General features: G+C 37.9%; 2 protein-coding genes across 4 annotated transcripts in view; one reads left to right on the top strand and one right to left on the bottom strand.

Moving 5' to 3' along the window:
• The window catches only part of LOC6558840 (trichohyalin), a 45,969-nt gene that overhangs the window by 14,942 nt on the left and 13,090 nt on the right, over positions 1-17,937 (top strand). For both annotated transcript variants that reach the window (XM_001985068.3, XM_032739416.2), the window contains exon 2: positions 16,953-17,008. The gene's annotated coding sequence lies outside the window, so the exon portion shown is untranslated. The remainder of the gene's footprint in view (positions 1-16,952; positions 17,009-17,937) is intronic.
• LOC6558853 (proline-, glutamic acid- and leucine-rich protein 1) lies at positions 10,176-12,124 on the bottom strand. 2 transcript variants are annotated; one of them, XM_032739432.2, is made up of 5 exons: positions 12,092-12,124; positions 11,436-11,562; positions 10,910-11,380; positions 10,719-10,829; positions 10,176-10,657 (listed from the first exon to the last, which is right to left on the bottom strand). In XM_032739432.2, exons 2-5 carry the CDS (start codon positions 11,548-11,550, stop codon positions 10,203-10,205), a joined length of 1,152 nt encoding a protein of 383 aa, XP_032595323.1. In that variant the 5' UTR covers positions 11,551-11,562; positions 12,092-12,124; the 3' UTR covers positions 10,176-10,202. The 2 variants fall into 2 exon arrangements, with proteins under 2 accessions (XP_032595323.1, XP_043071520.1); XM_043215585.1 differs by lacking the exon at positions 12,092-12,124 and having other exon boundaries at positions 10,176-10,414; positions 10,454-10,657; positions 11,436-11,590.

The raw sequence follows: 17,937 nt of genomic DNA, 5'->3' as shown, positions 1-17,937 counted from the left end.
TAAAATGTAAAAAATGAATTCATAAATTGGGACAGCAGAAAAATTTGTTCAGGGGGGCGTTAACCACATCTGGGTATGTGGGCGCCCCTTAAGCAACGGTCCAGTAGCTTTTTTAGCCTGACCATAAAGCATAATCAAGTTGCAGCGATGAGGACGCTGCCAGCATAAGCTAAATAAGCGGAAAGAGACCCAACACGACGATGCTCCTTAAGTCTTAATGTTTATTTTCAAAGGTTGTCTAAAATGCCAGCAATTAAAGGCGCATCCGCTGAACAGTTGAAATGTGAAGAACGTATCTGGGATTCGGTTTTTGGGCTGGTGTATGTGACTCGTTTTTCTCGACTATCCATTTACATAAACATGCAGATACTGTGGCCCCTTTGGCAAAGGGCCCTCCGACCCCTAATTTTGCTAGAGGGGCCTGTCATGTACTCAACGCTATTTGTGTAGATTATAATGCGTATACAAATTGCGGGCGTACATAAATATCAAATACTTACGAGCTAGCCCATAAAAATCAATTCAAAGTGGCCAACATGCTGCTGTTGGATAAAGTGCGCTACAACATTTTGCTGGTAGTTGATGAGAGAGGTTGAGACCGCAGTACTCCTCTCGACTCCGTCTCCGACACTGACGTACTTTTTGTTTATTTGCATTTCCTGCTATGCTACGGAAGTTTAGATCTCAGTCAGCCAGCAGAGAGACAGACAGAGATTTTTTGGGGAGGGAAGGGCGCCGTCATTAAATCAGCCAGAGTTATTTATTTTATTGCCACCGTTCACATTTACCCAAGTCGTTGGAGGCCAGTGTTAGCAAAGACTGCCAGTGTTATTAAATGTTTTATTTTTTCTTTCTCTTGTTGGCATTGCTTTGAGATGATTATCAAAGGTTTTTCTCATCATAGGGGTCTCATTAAGTGCGTCGTTTTGTTTTCTATTTGAATGCTTAGATCAGCTTAGATCATACCAGTTGTTCACATGTGACGACTGTGTCCATCAATGTTTTTCTTGTCATAAAATGTCTAAATTTATCAAAAATAGTTTTTGGCAGATGATTTCAACATTGTTTATTCAAGTATAATCAAAGAAAACACATAAATAAGTAAAATGTGAATGTTGACAATAAAAATGGTAAATTTAGTATTTAAATACTTTTTATCCGAAACGAAACGATGAAATTTCGCAAAAATTAGCCAATTTTATTATTTACTTAAATTTCGCAATATAGACTTTTATGAATTTAATTTCACGCAATTTCGTCACTTTCTATTTAGAATTTATATTAAATGCTCTAACCAATTGCCAAACACTTTGCGCAATATATTTATTTTATTTTTTTTTTTTTGTTTGGTTTAAGATTTTAATTTTTGGCAACCTAACAAGGAAAATGTTTTGAGAGCCCACTAGACCGCATACATAAGTCCGTGTATCTGACTACTTTATAATATAGCAGATATGCTTGTGGCATTTTCACCATAATTCAGTTGGTTAATTGGTTCGCACTCTCAAAGTCTTTGACTTGCCTCTTTTATTCTTGGCGCACCAGCTAGAGAAACCGTTTTGTTTTTTTTTTTCGTATCTTGCGCGTGAGTGAAATAAGAAGCGTGCCAATTTTCTTGGCAATTTTCCTATTTTGGTTGCTTTTATTTTTAACACGAAATTAGTCATCTGTTGGTACACAAATGCAATACGAGAATTTTTTGTATATTTTCCATTGAATTTCAATTTAGTCTAAAAGATCAACCACTTGTTGTGATACTCAAAAATTGGGCATTGCTTTTCTACAAATGTTAATTAATTGTTTGTTTGTCAGTTTAACAGAACCGGCACAAGTTTTGTGGTAAGCAGTCGAATAGTATATTATTTAGAATACATAAAAGGTGACAGTAAATATTGTCACATATATATAAATATATATATATATATATATATATAAGTAAATTTAAGGCAAAGTATTATAAATATATCTTAATGTCCGTGAGCTAATTTATTTGAATGTCGGCATCCGTGTATCATTTTTGTCACAGCTATTTACTTTGTTGTTGATTTATGTGACGCTGTACGTAAGATAATTTAATTAGCTACATTTAGGTTAAGCGCTCGAGCAATTTATATCAGCATACTTATATCTTTTTATTTATATAATTTTTCATGCCATGTGCTGACGGATTAAAACAGTCCTATTTAACGATTGACTGACGACCTGCTAAAATTTACACTCATTTTGTTTTGGGCCTTACAAATGTCATATGTAATTTATATACGTAAATTAGCTTGTGAAAATTCCATTTAACATTTTCTTGTCGCTTGTGAATATATTATAATAATGATCCCATAACAATTGAATGTACATTTCTAATATGAGAATTTCTTGACACCTGTTCGGAGAAATGCGTGGGAAAATGCATTAAAAGCTTGTGACAGACATTGCAATATCTGTCAGAATATTGTCAAGCACATGTGGCAGAAAGAGGTCCATTCACAAATTGGACAACTTGCTGGCGTGGTCGAAATGATTGATGCGCTGTCTAAGATAATCAACAGAGTGACTATTCTTGATCTAAAGAAAACTTGTTCTATTTAATACAAAAGTATACTTTTGAGAAAATTTATAGCTGATTTTAAAGTTGCTTAACAAAGTCACTTCAATGTTATCTAACATTTCACACCTAAAATAGTAGCGCATAAAATGATGAAATATTGTGACATTAATTGCTAATATCAATTTAATGCATAAGCCACTCATACATATACATTAATTTAGGATTTACACATTTCATTTACTACATGCCATACTTTAAATTAGTACAACTAATGAATATTAATAATAATAAGTAAATAATTAAATAGTTGTTGCAAATTGTTTGTATGCAATTAGCAATTATAATTAATTATAAAATCGCACATAGAAATTAACTGATAATAAAATGTGTCCCAAATTTATCCGATTAAAAGATAATGTCATGAAAAATTTTTATTTTAGTACAAAAGCAATTTACAAGACTTTAATCATTAATCATTTAATAAATAATAGATTGCCCAGATACAAATACCGCTGACAATAAAACATGGCACATAAAATAGTTTCAAGTTCATTCTATTTACAAAATCCATTTAAAAATAGAAAAGCTGATAAGGTCAGCGGAGGGGTGGCGTTAGAGCAGCGAGCGTGGAAGTCTCCATGTCAACATCAGTGTATATGTGTGTCAGAGTGTGTATGTGAGTGTGAGCATGAGTGCCCGAAGAACTACTGAAATTGAATTCAAATTCGTGAACGTGCTGAGTCTTGTGTGGTAAACAGTTGAGAGACAAAAAATCCAAGCCAACTGAAGCACAAGTTACTACGTGGGAGAAAGCTGTACGAAACTGTGATTCTGCAGCACATGCACAAAATGTTTCAGTTGCATTGTGGCAAAAAATTCGAAAAAAAAAATACAAAAGCATCAACTTATTTCCTGTCACAATGCAATGGCAACATGAGAACAGGCAAAGAGACAAACAGACAACAGCAGACGACACACAGCGCCAACAAAATATAGATAGAGAAAGACTAATATACGAGTAAACCAATAGTCAGCCCACTCACTCAATAAACTCAGCATTTACCCAGCACTCGACGTTTTAATGATGATGCTGATGTTGATGATGCCGATGATATAATTCCCATTGCCAATGAACTGCACTGGGCAGTGGGTTGGGCATGGAACTGGGCCCAGGTCATCGAAATGAAAAAGAAAAACAAACGAAGAGTGCTCTAGACAAAAGCACCACTTGGAAATACCCTGTTCCCGAAACAGAATAAGAAAATAAAAGACATACATACATATCAAAACTATAACTTCTTCTCCCTCGATCCGCACTGAATACATTAAAATTAATTTCACTGCCTAATTTCTACAAAACTTACTTTCTAAATGTAAGCTCTTGTAATCAATCTAAAAAGAATTTTAGACTCATACCGTCTTAGCTGCCACCACACTTACCAAACTTTAATATAATACCCTTGTTTAATTAGTACTGGGTATAACAAACAATTTCTGTGAACAAAAAATTACTAAACAAAATGATATACCATATATTCGTATATAAGAAAACTGTCTACTAGCCCATAAATAAACTCATATATTGAGGAAAATGCACTCGAAAATGGTTTGTGATTTTATTGGCTGCTCATGACCTGTGGCAATAAATATTTATGGATGCCAGCGCCTTTGACTGGGCTGGGCGCAATTGTGATTTATACAAGATGCAAAAAGCCAGTTGGCAACATGTTGCCAGAGCGCTTCCATCAAATGTTGCTGCAACATGAAAGCGATTTGTCGTGTCTACTGACAGACTTCGGCTGCTCGAAACAACAGCAAAATGAAGAATTGGCCATATGGAAAATGTTTTCAAAGAGATTGCCAAATGCTGATTAGCTGAAAGCGGCGCACGACTCGAAAGAAAAAAGAGCAGCGACTGCCATTTGAAATGGATTAGAGCATCGCGCAATGAGTCTACAGATGAGGAGCGTTTGGAGAGGGGCAGCGCATTATGAAAGCGACTGGAGATAAGCGCAGCGATAGCGTCACAGCACATTAGAGCAACCTACTTCTCCTTCAACTGCTTACCCCATCACCTACCCGGCACAGATTAGCATCTCATTTCATCTGTTCCCCTCAGCTTTCAGAAAAGTGAACGCCAACAAAAGCACACACAATAAACGACAGGAGAAGCAACCCGAAAAGTGCATTGCGGAAATCAGCGTTGAATTGTTGCCATTTTCAAGTGGAGCAGTAGTCGTAGTTAACATTTGCTTGCCTTAAGCATTGCAACTCGAGCTGCTGCCAGCTGCTGTTCCACGATGCCTATCAGGGACATTACAGATCTCTCCAGCAGCAGCAGCTGGAGTAACGCTTCCTTCTGTCTAATGTTGCGCATGCGCTGCCCTTGTTCTTGATATCAGCTGCCCAAGATTATACTCTATGATGTTATGTAGCTTCAGGGTATATAGGAGCTGCAGCGTGGAGCTAAAAATCAAATTAACAATAATTTTAATTATATATAAAATAAATTTTATTTATTACGTGAATTACTGAAAATAAGTGGTGTAATTATTTTAAAAATTTTGGATATTATTCAACCTTTTTTATTTAATAGAGAAGAAATTGCAAGCAAAAAGTCGTACTTAATATTAGCTCTGCTCTTTCTTCCTCCTTTTGAAGAGTTTCCACAAGTCGACTCGATCTGTTCTTACAACTGCGTCATGCATTTGTATTTTTAGGCGCCACTTACAATATGCAACATTCCTCTGTGCTACACACACCTCACTCAGCCTTGCCTGCCAAGGTTGTCTAGCAGCTAAACTGACTTCCTACCACGACTTGGGCATTGGCATTGTTCAGACTGCTTGACGCAAATGGGTAGCTTACTGGGCCAGAAGCTGTTGTGCAGTTGTTGTTGTGTTTTTTTTGTTTTTTTTTTGTTGTTGGCTCTATGCACTTGCCATGATTATGCGAAACTTGGCAAGTTTGCTTAATGCAACATAATCTGAGGCAGTATCATCATCATCAACATTGCATGAACATATTTATTATTGTTGTCTATTGCTTTTGTGTTTGCTTTGACAAAAGATAACAAACTGCTTAGAATGCATACAATTGTGCATTGGGCCTAATGAGACAGCTCGTTGACGGAAGCGTTGTAGAGTTGCTGCTCATTGAAACTGGAGATGAAGATGATAGAGATGGGAGGGAGCCAATCCTCAAGTGAATTCTGATTGGCAAAGCTCAACTTGTTGTTGCAGTCAGATGCATCTGAGTCTGCACACTGCACGCTTAGGCATTATAAAGACATTAGATATTCCAAACATTTTCTTTTACATGCATCTCCATATCTCCCTCTCTCTCTGTCTCTTTCTCCTTCTCCTTCTCTGTCTCACACTTGCTGTTCTGTAGAAGCTCATTAATTCAATTGCATTGCACTTTCGTGGAAATTGCCGTCTGTGTGTCTCGACGTGGCCACATTTGCATAACAGTTGAGTGAATTGGTGGGCAGACAGGACAGGTTGAGCTGAGGTTGAGTGCACTCAACGAGTATCTGCCACAGAAACAAAGTTAGCTCCTCTCAACGCGTACCTAATTGCTTTTACCATCGCCCATGAAATATGCAACAGGGTTGCAAGACAAAGTGCACAACATTTGCCAACACTGGGAGCACACGCATATACACACATACACACACACACACGCAACAATCAAATTCAATCAATTTAATCAAGCTTACGCACAGGTGTGTGTGCGGCACACGCTGCGTATACGCAATGTGGCATCTGCTTTTGGCGCGTTGTGTTAATTTTAACACGTTACGCACGTAAAACGCAAAAGCGATGCTAAAAATACTTATCATGTATGTATACATACATGTATACAACATATGTATACACTAAATGTACTTTTATATCGCAGCCATAATATCGAGTAACAAATGCCGCCATCACACACATACACACACGCACACACACACACACACACACTGACACACAAACACACATACACACACACACACTGACACACATACACAAAAGAAATATACACTTAAACACGCATAGATATTTGATACACACGCGTTGCTGGAGGAGAGAACTTTGCTAGTAGTATTCATGTTGTGCTTGTGAGTATAACTGGGTCTGGGTCTGAGTTTGGACTACATAATAAAGCAGCCATAAAGCAGCAACAAAACGTGCGCATAACACGTACAAATGAACAGTTGTAGGGACAAAATACACCGAAGCTGGGCTGGGCTAGTTGACTGTTGCCAACTATGCATGTTGTGTTTCAAATCAAAATCGCCTTCATTTCGCCATTTTAAATATTCCTAATACTTTCTAGCCAAACACTCTTTCTGCCTTTCTATAATTTTATTCTCTTGGGCATCATATATTTTGTATTTCTCCATTTTCAGGAGAAAAGTTTTGCATATACTCTTTTCCTCTGGGAAAGTCGAGATGCCTTAAGGCATAGTTAGCCACCTTTTTTACTTTTTCTTTACTATCTAAAATGTGCTTTAATCCTCGGATTTAATTCTGTCTTCACTCGTTAACGGAATGCTGGTGAAAGAGTTTTTAGTCAACTCGCTTCATTAGTTGAGTGAAGCTGTTTGCTTGGTGTTTTGGGAGACAGCGCCAAAAAAAATTTATATTTCCCAAGCGAAAGGCAGAAAGTCAATGGCAAATTCTTATGCTAAACACGCGCGTGTCTGACGAGCGATTTGCTGGAGTTTTTCTGTTGCTGGAGCTGCTTCTGCTTTAATATGCTAGCTGTATGCATTCAAAAGCATACAAAATAATAAAAATACATGCACATAAATAACACGAGGCAGTTGAAGAGCAAAAAAAAAAGGGGCAAACAAACCAAACACAAGCAAAATAAAAATCAAAATAACCAAAAAAAAAAAAGGGCAACAAACAAACAGCTGAAGCAACTTTAGGATCGGTTTACCATTTCTTTTCGCTCGTCAAAGTCAACGTGTGGAAAGAGACCGCTAACAAAAAAAAAAAAGCCAGTCACAAAAGGAAAGTAAAATGAGGCAAACCAAATAAAAATTCGCACACGCGTCACACAATTCTTAAGCCATTGAAAGGCGCGTGAACTTGAATTGATTTGCTTAGATTCTTTTTAATACACACACACACACCCAAAACTTGCATATATATTTTAACATTCATGTTATGCTGACAACAGTAAAAACGACGTCATAATTATAACGAGCCAACAATTTGTAATGCTCCGCCACTGACAAACGGGGCGTATGAGCAACCAAAACGACAAACAACATTTTTATAGCCAAACAACAGAGCGGTAAATTTTAAAGTGTATTTCGAGAGAAAAAGGTTAAATGCAATCGTAAAATGGCAAGCATGTTCCACGGAGAGGATGGAAGGAGTACAAGGAGTGAGCTGTAAGTTGACAGGGGAATTGTGATAAGGGGCGGCAATGTGGGAGGGACATTGCGGGTCGGAAAAGATTTATGAAAAATTGGCTTTTGTTTGGCCAAGCGGGTCACAAACAAACAAGATAACATACACACATGTATGGATGTTCTGAATGTGTCTGTACTTGTATGCCTAAATGAAAATGTAAAGTTTATGACAGAGTCGAGTTTTTGCATACATAAGGCTTACCCTTAAATTCATTTCAATATGGATCCAAATCAAATTCGAATTTTAAGCGATTTTTAAGCCATATAAAAATTAGAAGCATTAAAATAAAATCATCATTATTCTGATGGATTTTCAAATCAATGGATAATTAAATGAAAATGAAAAGTATCGGAACAGATCAGACCATTAGAATTAATTGGCTTTTAATTGCATATTACTAAGCGGCTCCTAAAACTAATTACAGGGCATCTGGATGACTGCCCCGCTCGACAGAATGGGAAACCATTTCCGTTATTTATGTTTTTTATGTGCTGTGCATGTTTCCACTTCCTTCGTTTGTATATTTGTTTTTTTTTTAATGCTTGTGCCTAAAAACACACAACTAAAATAACTAGTTGAAACAACAAGTTTGCGTCTAGTTTTAGACCACACTCTGTGGCCTTGCCACAAAAAAATACAATCAGAACTGTCATAATTTTCTATTTATCTCTGTGCGTCGCAAAACTTGACCACAAATAAACAAAAATGTTGCGGGAGGCGAGCATGGGTAAGAAAAAATGGGTTAAAATGACAAACGTAATGGGCACAAAATCAAAATTCAAAAACAAAATAAAAAAAAATTATAAAAGAATTTCTAATTTGGAGCAACAAATCAACGCAACGAACTGCAGATGCGTCTAAACAATTTCTGAATTAGTTTGTTGTTGGTCTTTTCATTTGCGTCATTATTGCATATTTAAAATTTGGCGTTAGCATCGGTATTTTATGTGCTCTTTACGACCCATGTACAAATTGTATTTCTCGTTGTTTATTGTTTATGTTTATGCATTTTAATGCTACAATACAGCTGCAGCATCAACATCGTGAGCATTGAATACTTTTTGGCAAGCCAAACAAGAAGAGGCGGCGCTTGGCAGCTGCCTCCATTTACATCATTATCGTCATAGTCATAAACATCATTATCATCTGCATATGCAGCTGCATCTTATGCCCTGGCACAATATCAAAGTCAAACTGTGAATTCTTTTCCGTTGCTGCCAAATCAAATAATCAACGAAAATGTGTTAAATTCAACTACAAGCGAAGCACAAACTAAAACGTCAATACGTGTGGCAAAATAAAGATACAAATTTTCAACGATTTGGACAGAATGTAAGTCACTCGCAAAAGAAGCAGAATGTATAATTATTTAACTTTTGTATTCTGTGACTTTTTGTGCTCTCTATTATACATTAGTTAGCAAAAATCTTTTACAAACTTTAAAAGCATCAAGTCTGAGCTAGTAGCCCGCAGCAAGTGCTCGAGTGCTCGAGTGCTCAAATCTCCAAAATACTTGGCTCAAATAACTTGAAAGACACAAATAACTGCAGACGGGGCACTTGCAAAAGTCGCGCGTAATCCAAACTCTAGAGCTTAAACATAGACGGGAATCCTTTAGCTTTGCCCTCTGTTTGCCCCGCCATACACCAAAGTTCAACAGAAACTTGTTGAAAAATTGCAGAACGTTAATCAAAGTTAAGCGGCACGACGACTGCGATGACTGCGACGACGGCGACGACGGTGACGCCGACGTCAAAGTTAATTAAATTACAAAGTTATTTAATACTTTGGAATCGTTACCGTTAGCAGCAGGACTGGCAACCAGAGCTGCAGGAATTAGGCGACTGCTGCGCTTGCCACAGTGAAGCACTTTGAACTTTGCCACTCGTCGCTCTTTCACCTCATTTGTTTCTGGAGGAGGACAACGTCGGGACAGACGAAATATAGATGAGCCAAGCCGAATCCTCTTGAAAATCGTGTGTCAGTTTTTAATGAAATGTAATTGAAATTAATTTAATTGCTTGCACTGCACCCTTAACTGTTAAGTTAAATGAACTGGACATCCTTTCAAATTGACTAACAAGCATGTAAATATAATTAAATCATTCCATATAGTATTTATAATACATATTAATCACGACAATATTTAAGACTTGAAAAGTAATATTGAATATCTTATCATGTTATATTTATTATTATTATTATAATTTAATTTCCATTTATAAGCATAGCTGCTTATTTTATTAGGAATCATCGTTATATTCACAATTAGGCCAATATCCTGCAAATTCCTCTTCTTCAACTTCCTTATCTTTATAATTCTGCCATTCCGCTTCTTCATTATCTTCTTCATCTTCGTCTTCATCTTCATCTTCACTTTCTTGATCTTCTTCTTCAACTTCCTCTTCCTCAACTTTCTGTCCTCCAACTTCCTCTTCTTCAGCTTCCTGTTCTTCAACTTCCTCTTCTTCAATTGTCCCTTCAACTTTTTCTTGCATTAATTTTTCTTCGCCAGATTCCTTTTCGGCCAATTTGTCTTCTTCAACTACCTCTCCGTCAACTTCCCCTTTTTTGGTCTCCACTTTCTTATATTCTGTTGCTTCACAATCATTTGAATTCAACTCAAAATCATTATTCAAAGGATTTTCTTCAAGATTTTGTGGACCTACTGGCGCTCTTAGAAATGGATTGCTAAGTGCTACATATACATAAAAACTATATAATATTTTGCAGGCATAGAAAAGTCTAACTCAACATACCATTTTCATTTTCTGGTTCATTGTCCTCAAGGACATTCCCATCATGGCCTTGATCGCGTGGCATTAGTGCGTCCAAAAAGGCAGGCAAATCTGGCATCCTCGCAGCGGGCACTGCATATATGGAAATCAACGAGCAGTCAATATCTATAACAAAGAATTTGGCTCTCTATCTGTCTATATATTTATCTCACATAAAAATGTTGTATCCTGCGTGGACTCGCTCAACAGCGAAATGTTTGGCTGCCTGCGCATCGACAATCCATAAAGCGCATTTTGAGCATCCAAATGAAGCTGGGCTCGCCGCTCCCGCTTCGTGGCATAGCTGTTGTCCTTGCAGATGTCAAATGGCGTCTGCCTGTAGGCATGCAGGCCGGGAAAAGGCACCATATATTTGGGTATGTGGCGCTCATTGCGCATACCTCGCAACTGACTCAGATGCACAAGTGGCATGCGATGGATATCATCGTCGTCCGTCTCCAGTGGCCATCGATTCAGGACCACTGAGCGCATTGGTCTCTTAGGCTTGGTGTTGCGCACATTCCACAGGTCAGCAGCATGAATGCGGTGCAGCCGAAATGTGCGCTCCACATCAAAGTAGCAGGGCGTGGCTCGACTGGCAAGATTGGCGCCTATCGAGGTGGTTACCGCTATCTCGCGCAGTTCTGCAATGTGTGTGTACAATGATAAACCGCACAGAGAACAGATGCAGTTACTCACTGTTTTGCAGCAGCTCGACAAGCTTATCAGACACTGACTGATTCCCCACTTTGCAATTCTTTTCAGCCAACATGTGGTCCACCAGTTGATGTAGTGCCTCCTCGTAGGGATTCATTTTGCGTAGTGGCTGAAAAACAAATGTGAAAAATGCAATTTGTTTGACAGGCCGTCTTAATATTTTTAACTGCTGTCACCCAACAATGTTTTAAAAGATTCATTAACTATCTGCTTTCATTTTGCATTTTCTATTTTCCATTTTCCAATTTCCATAACCCCCGGAAGGTAACCAGCGTTTGTATGTAGTTTGTTTAACCCCTTAACTTGTTTGCATAATCTTTCCATAATGCTGAACACACGGCTCGTCTCGCTTCTTGAGCCAATGCCAACAATTAGCCAGCGATTCGAGACGCGTCTCCGCCCCAAAAACTAATTAAAATATTTTCGCTTGACGATCGCGACAAACTGCAAAATGTTTAACACACACACACAACAACTTTGTTTACGTATTCGTTTACTTTATCTCGCATCGGCTAATGAGTTATGCAAATATTTTTAGCTGAATCAATTTCACAGAACCGAGCACAACAACTGCTGCCACTGAGCATCATGGTAGGAAAAGCAAGAGACAATAGAGTATAGTCATGCTGGAGGCGCACCAAAAATACTCTTGAATCCTAAAATATTTATTCATTGAAATTTATATGATTCATTTTACGGAGCTCTAAAGTGAATGAATTTAAAAAAAAAAAGACTTGATAAAAGTATGTTACTATCGCACAAACTTAGCACTTTTCAAACACTTTAATTTTAAAGCAAGTTTTCTCATGAAAGAAATAATTAAAAACAATGTTTGGCACAAAACAAAATTATGTATATTTTAGTACTTTAAAATAATCGCAATTACTTGAGCTAGTTAGAAAGCAAAACTTAACTTCTGTGAACAACATAGTTTATGAAACCTATGCTAAAACGATTTGGGAATTATAGGATGAACAATTCTAAAAATGCATTGTACACATCAGTTTTGTTTGATTACTAGAAACGTGTAGTAGCTTTTTATGTGGCAAGCATGAAGACATACACCTGATACCCTTAGGTAGGGTAGGCAGGGGTATTACAGCAAACAAGTCGGCTTGTTAATTCCATGCCAGGCAAAGAGAATGTGCAAGTATTGTGCCTAATGACAAATTTTCACAAGAAGCACATACAAGATACATTCAAAAGCACTCGGCCAGACAGACTCAATGCATCATCGTTGCCGTTGTTATTGTTGTAGTGGTTGTTGTTGTTGTTGTTTGGTGTAGAAACTGGAGGCGGCAATCATTCATAAGGCATAAAAAAAAGCAGCGACGAGGTTACTGTGTCAATTGAACCCCAGCAGCTTCACAGGGGCATTTAGTTGGTGTGCGGTGTTGGCGGGAGGAAGCGCGACCGCAAAGCCTTTTAGATGCAGACGGCGAGATGCGAGATTCGCATTAGTAACGCCCAACGGGCTGCCGCAATTGAACAAATTGTCCCCACCATCCTGCTCATGCCCATCAGTCGATCTCGTCGTGTATTGTGGGCGTGTGCTGCTGACATTTGTGCCCGCCCGAGTACCCCCCAACTCCCCTGGCTGCTGGCTTGACTGCCTATCAGCGATGTTTAAGTCTGAATCTGCCCCGATTTGCGGCAGCGCAGGCGCAACTGCCCCGCAGTCATCGCGTTGTATCTTGAATCTGTGATAAAAGAAAGAAAATTAAATCATTTTGCTGCATACAAATGTTCTGCGCGTGTTTGTGTCTATGAGTGGCTACTGCACCCGTTGTTGCATAAATTTCATTCATAATTAACAAGATGGGCATGCTGAGTTACAAGCAGTTTGTTTTAGAGCTGACAAACAAAGTAATTGCCACAATTTGTGTTGCAGCCACACAAACTGAGCTGTCTCTGTCAAGTTTGTCCAGTGTACTCAGTGCTCAGAGCAAAACAGGCTAATTCAAACGATTAATTTGATTAGCTGTGGCAGCTTAAGTCGGCAGACAGTCGCAACTGCTAACAAACCTGCAGCAAATTGATTGAGCGCCAGATTACTCTGAAAGTTGTTTGGCTCCAGTTCGCTGTCGATGCGGTCGACTCTGGTGCAAATTGCCCCAACAAATTGTTCCAGATTTGTTCCTGTTCACTGATAAATCTATTGAGATACTTACCAAGTCGCCTGCTCTGTCTATTGGAACCGTTAGGCCCACGCATTTGGGTCTGGCAGCTTAGTTACTGTGGCAACAGTGGCACGATCTCTTAACTTCATTCTGGAGAAGGTTAGGTCAATTCCTTTGGCTTGGCTATGACAGGCTAATACCGGAATTGCAGGCAGTTTGAGTTGCCACAAGTCATTTGCAATTGACTTGGAATGGTGTTCCAGCAGGTCTTTCTTTCTTTCTACAGCAGGTGTCGACAACGTGCCTCAAACTGCACGAGTTCTAAGCACTTGATGCAACAAAATCAATAAGACCTGACCACAACCTTAGATGAAGAATTTTGAAAAGCTTTTAGCTTGCACAATCTGTATGATGAATTTTATTGCCAACTTTAATAACTTTGATCGAACATAATCGATTTAAATATTCATCAATTTTGCACGTCAAATTATAAAACGCTTTTGAGGTGTTTATTGTCAAAATGTATGTCAAATAGACCAAAAATGTTAGTTGTAAATTACAAATGCATGCTATATGCTCTCTTTAGAATTCCATCCTGCTGAAAACCAAACGCACTCATTGCTGAGCATGTTTTTGCTAAGAACTTAAATTGGATGCATTTACAAAACAAATAGGCAAATCCGTAAATCATTTTTGACATCTTTGCTCCATAAATTCTACATAAAATAATCTCTTTTTATACTCGTGAACACTTGTGGAGATGCAAATAGCCATTTTTGTCTATTGAAGGCAACAACTGAAATTGCAATTATTGCAGTTCTGTTGCTGCCCCAAAATAACAAGAACAACAACCACGACTAGGCAACGATACAAAGTCCAAATTTGAATGGAAAGGGGAGCTGGCACGCGGACAGGGACAAGCGCAACGTCAGCCACTTGAAAATGTCACTGTGTTTGACATGGCCCCCACAGGCCCCCCCCCCAACCCCATTTGGACGTACTCGAAGCATCGGAAATTTCTTTCATAATTTGCGTCTGCATTTTCTCACTGTTGTTTTAGTTGCCACTGCTTGTTTGCCTTTGCTGCTGGCTCTCCGCTTCTTCTCTTTGCCAAACCTCAGCCTCTTGTTGTATCTACACATTGTAACGTTGAATTTGTTTACAAGTGTGTGTGTGTGTTTGTGTTTATTTGTTATGTGATATGCGATATGCGATACGCTTGTAGATGTTAGCATATGAAATAGGGGATATGTTAGCTTCAGTTTCCCACATGGTTGTTATTCGGCTTCTTTCTCCGTTTTATTCTTGTTTTGCTGGCGCAGAATATTTTTATTTTTTTGCTTATGCAAGTAAAATTTGTAATTATGCTGCAAAAGGTTTTCAGCACACGTTTTGCATATTCATTCCGAATTTTCGTTTTTCACTATTGTTGCCGTTCTTAGGACCATCGTTGGCCGCATAAGTCGAGTCTTTGAAGGAATCCACTTTGAAAGAAAAAATAAAAAAATAAAGTAAACATCTGTGCATAAATTTACGGGCAGCTTCGAAAGTTGATTTGAATTCAAATTTCAATCGAATATTTTGCTCGACATTCGCATTCATTTTATTTTTTCGTGGATTTGTATTCAATTTTAGGCCAGGCAACGAAATTGAATTAATAAATGTGATCTGAAGTCAATCAGAGTTTTATCGCTCTCTTTCTCTCCTGTTGTCTCTACATTTCACCAAATATTCCGAATTTCGTTTAATATTGTGTGTCCTCGATATTAATTGCCATTTTGCATACATATTAAAAAAATACTATAGTTAATAAAAAAAATTAAAAAAACGAAACTCAATTGATACATTTTTCTATTTTATTTGACATAATTGCTTGTTGCGGCTGCTTTGGGGCTAGAAATTTCAATTAGGGCCCCAAAAAGAGCAGCACTCCCAATTCCAAGCAATTAAAACTAATCAAAACTGTGGGCGTTGCCACCTGAGCCATTTAGTTGGGCGTGGCCCATTCACGAGACTCGAGACATATTTAGCATGAAATGGAAAGTCTCACTCTTATGCCAGTCGTTGCCAATTGTGGCGTCAGTCTGCCCCATAAATGAGACAAAGTTTCCACTCACAATGTCTTCAATTCCATTTGCATAAGTGTGGTACCAAAGGAGCCCAATAACAATAATAAATAGCTAAGCAACAAATTTACTCTAGTCAAATGTCTGTGAGACAAATTGCGGGAAACTTTGTTTGAGATGTTGCAACTTGCAACAGTATCGCAGAAAGTGTCAGTGCGTCAAGTCAACGAAAATAGAAGAAGCTGATTCCACCAACAAGTGCAACACAAAATTTGACTGCTTTAGAACTCTTATTTCATTTGATTTGGATCATTTAATTTTATATGTTGGACGGCCAAATTATAATTAAATTTTAATCTTGCGTTGTATATGAAATATTTTTTTTATATATATTCCTATATTATTATTTAAAAGGATATCTCAACATACATCAAACTGTTCGCTTTCGCAAGCACCTCAACTATTTTTAGCCAATGTGCACAAGGAAAATATCAGATAAAAAATTCTTGTCGGCTTAAAAGTTTATTTTTCAGCTGACGCTCGAGTTTGTGCCATACTTATTATTTCGATTACATTTTTAAAGTTTTATTAACAATTAAATGAATATTTCAAGCCAATTGTTTAGCTACAAATTCAGTTCGCCTGTTCGACCTGACAAACTGAAATGTCTGAGCAGTACAAATAAACTTGTTTGTTTAACACATTACTGTTCACAACTAACAATAACCATTATTATTATTATTATTCAAGTTTGTGCCGTTGCTGTCGATATGGCTTTTGTTGTCATTTGCACAATTTGACAACTTGACAGTGTGCGCTTTTGTTGTCCAATTGGACATGGCTTCCGCGGTTACAGTGGTCATTTACAGCAATAACAGCGGTGGCTACAGTGGTCAACGACTTTTTAAAGTTTCGTTGGCCAACCGCTGCTAAGTGGGCTGCTAACTGTCCGCTGGCATCTCTGATTGGTAGCAGCATTTATTACTCAATTTCGACGATTTAAAAGTTGTTAATGTTGTCGTTGGTCACAATTGTCATTTACCATTAAGCGATCGGCTTGCAAAAAGTCGTGCCGTGTTCAATGTGTCAGTTGGAGCTGATTTTCGGAATTGGATTGGGTAATTGATGTTTGAAATGAGCCACCTTATTAATGTCGGCACCGGTGAAAAGTGCTTAAGTGAGATATTTAAAGAAGTGAAGCATTGCCTGAGACTCAACAAGAAATTATTTAACTACAAATAACTGAGACTTAATATGTTAAACATGCCTAAAATCCACGACATATTTTAATAACAACTTTTCTTCTATTACAGCTTCTATTACCACTTCTGAAATTGTCGCCTGGATGTCGAAGAAGTCTATGCAAAAGGTAATTCACCTCAATGATGTACATCAAATATATTAAAAGCTAAGCGTGCAGCTTACAGTCAACACTAAAAGTGAACTTTAACTTTATGTTATTGATTGTGAAATCTCATTTTATAAAGTGCTTCAAAATGCATGCGCATAACTCCGACCGCTTTCGTTATTTCAAATAAATATTTGTGGAAATCCACACGAGCTGCATATAATTTCTGTATGCAAAGTCCACCATTCCACCCATGCAAAGTGCCACCGCCCCCTTCCTCCTTCCTGCCACAGAGTTTCTGCAAGAATCTGCATCTTTGCTTTGCTTTGGGTTGGCCTGGCCTGCCCGATCAATATTTACCGAGCACATTTAGCGCCGTATTCCAAGCGGCGATTTATGTTTTCATCTCTCGATTTTTTATTTTTTTGCAGTTTTCCATTTTCAGTTGCACTTATTTGTATTCATTTCCGACGGCTTTTATGCCTGGCGGCAGCGACACATTTATTTATGTATATTTTCAGCACTATCGTCACGTGCATATTTTTTAAGCTGGCGCTGACAAAAATTGCATTTGCCTATCGAAGAACCAACAACAATAAAAACAATAAATAACTGATATAACTGAAAAGTGTACGGGACAGCGATAAATGGCCCAGCTTTTAATTAAACAAAGTGTTCGACTGCTGGAAATGATATAACAAACATTTATATACAAACATTTATATCATTAGAAAATATTCGCATCATTAGAAAACATTTACATTATTTCATTCTTCGAACTATTTATAGATTTTTATCGGGCCGTCTGATCTGTAATATTTTGTATCACACTTATTAAGTTTGTCACGCCTGCTGCGTAGTTCAACACACCCACTTGACACCTTTTCTGGTTGCTGGGTTTGCAAAATAACATTCGTATGACAATAATATTTATCGGTCGGCGTTATTAT

Source organism: Drosophila grimshawi, unplaced genomic scaffold, assembly GCF_018153295.1.
Source record: "Drosophila grimshawi isolate 15287-2541.00 unplaced genomic scaffold, ASM1815329v1 contig_44, whole genome shotgun sequence".
Lineage (NCBI taxonomy): Eukaryota > Metazoa > Arthropoda > Insecta > Diptera > Drosophilidae > Drosophila > Drosophila grimshawi.
Note: the sequence above shows the minus strand (reverse complement) of the source record. Positions and strands in the feature narration are given on the sequence as shown.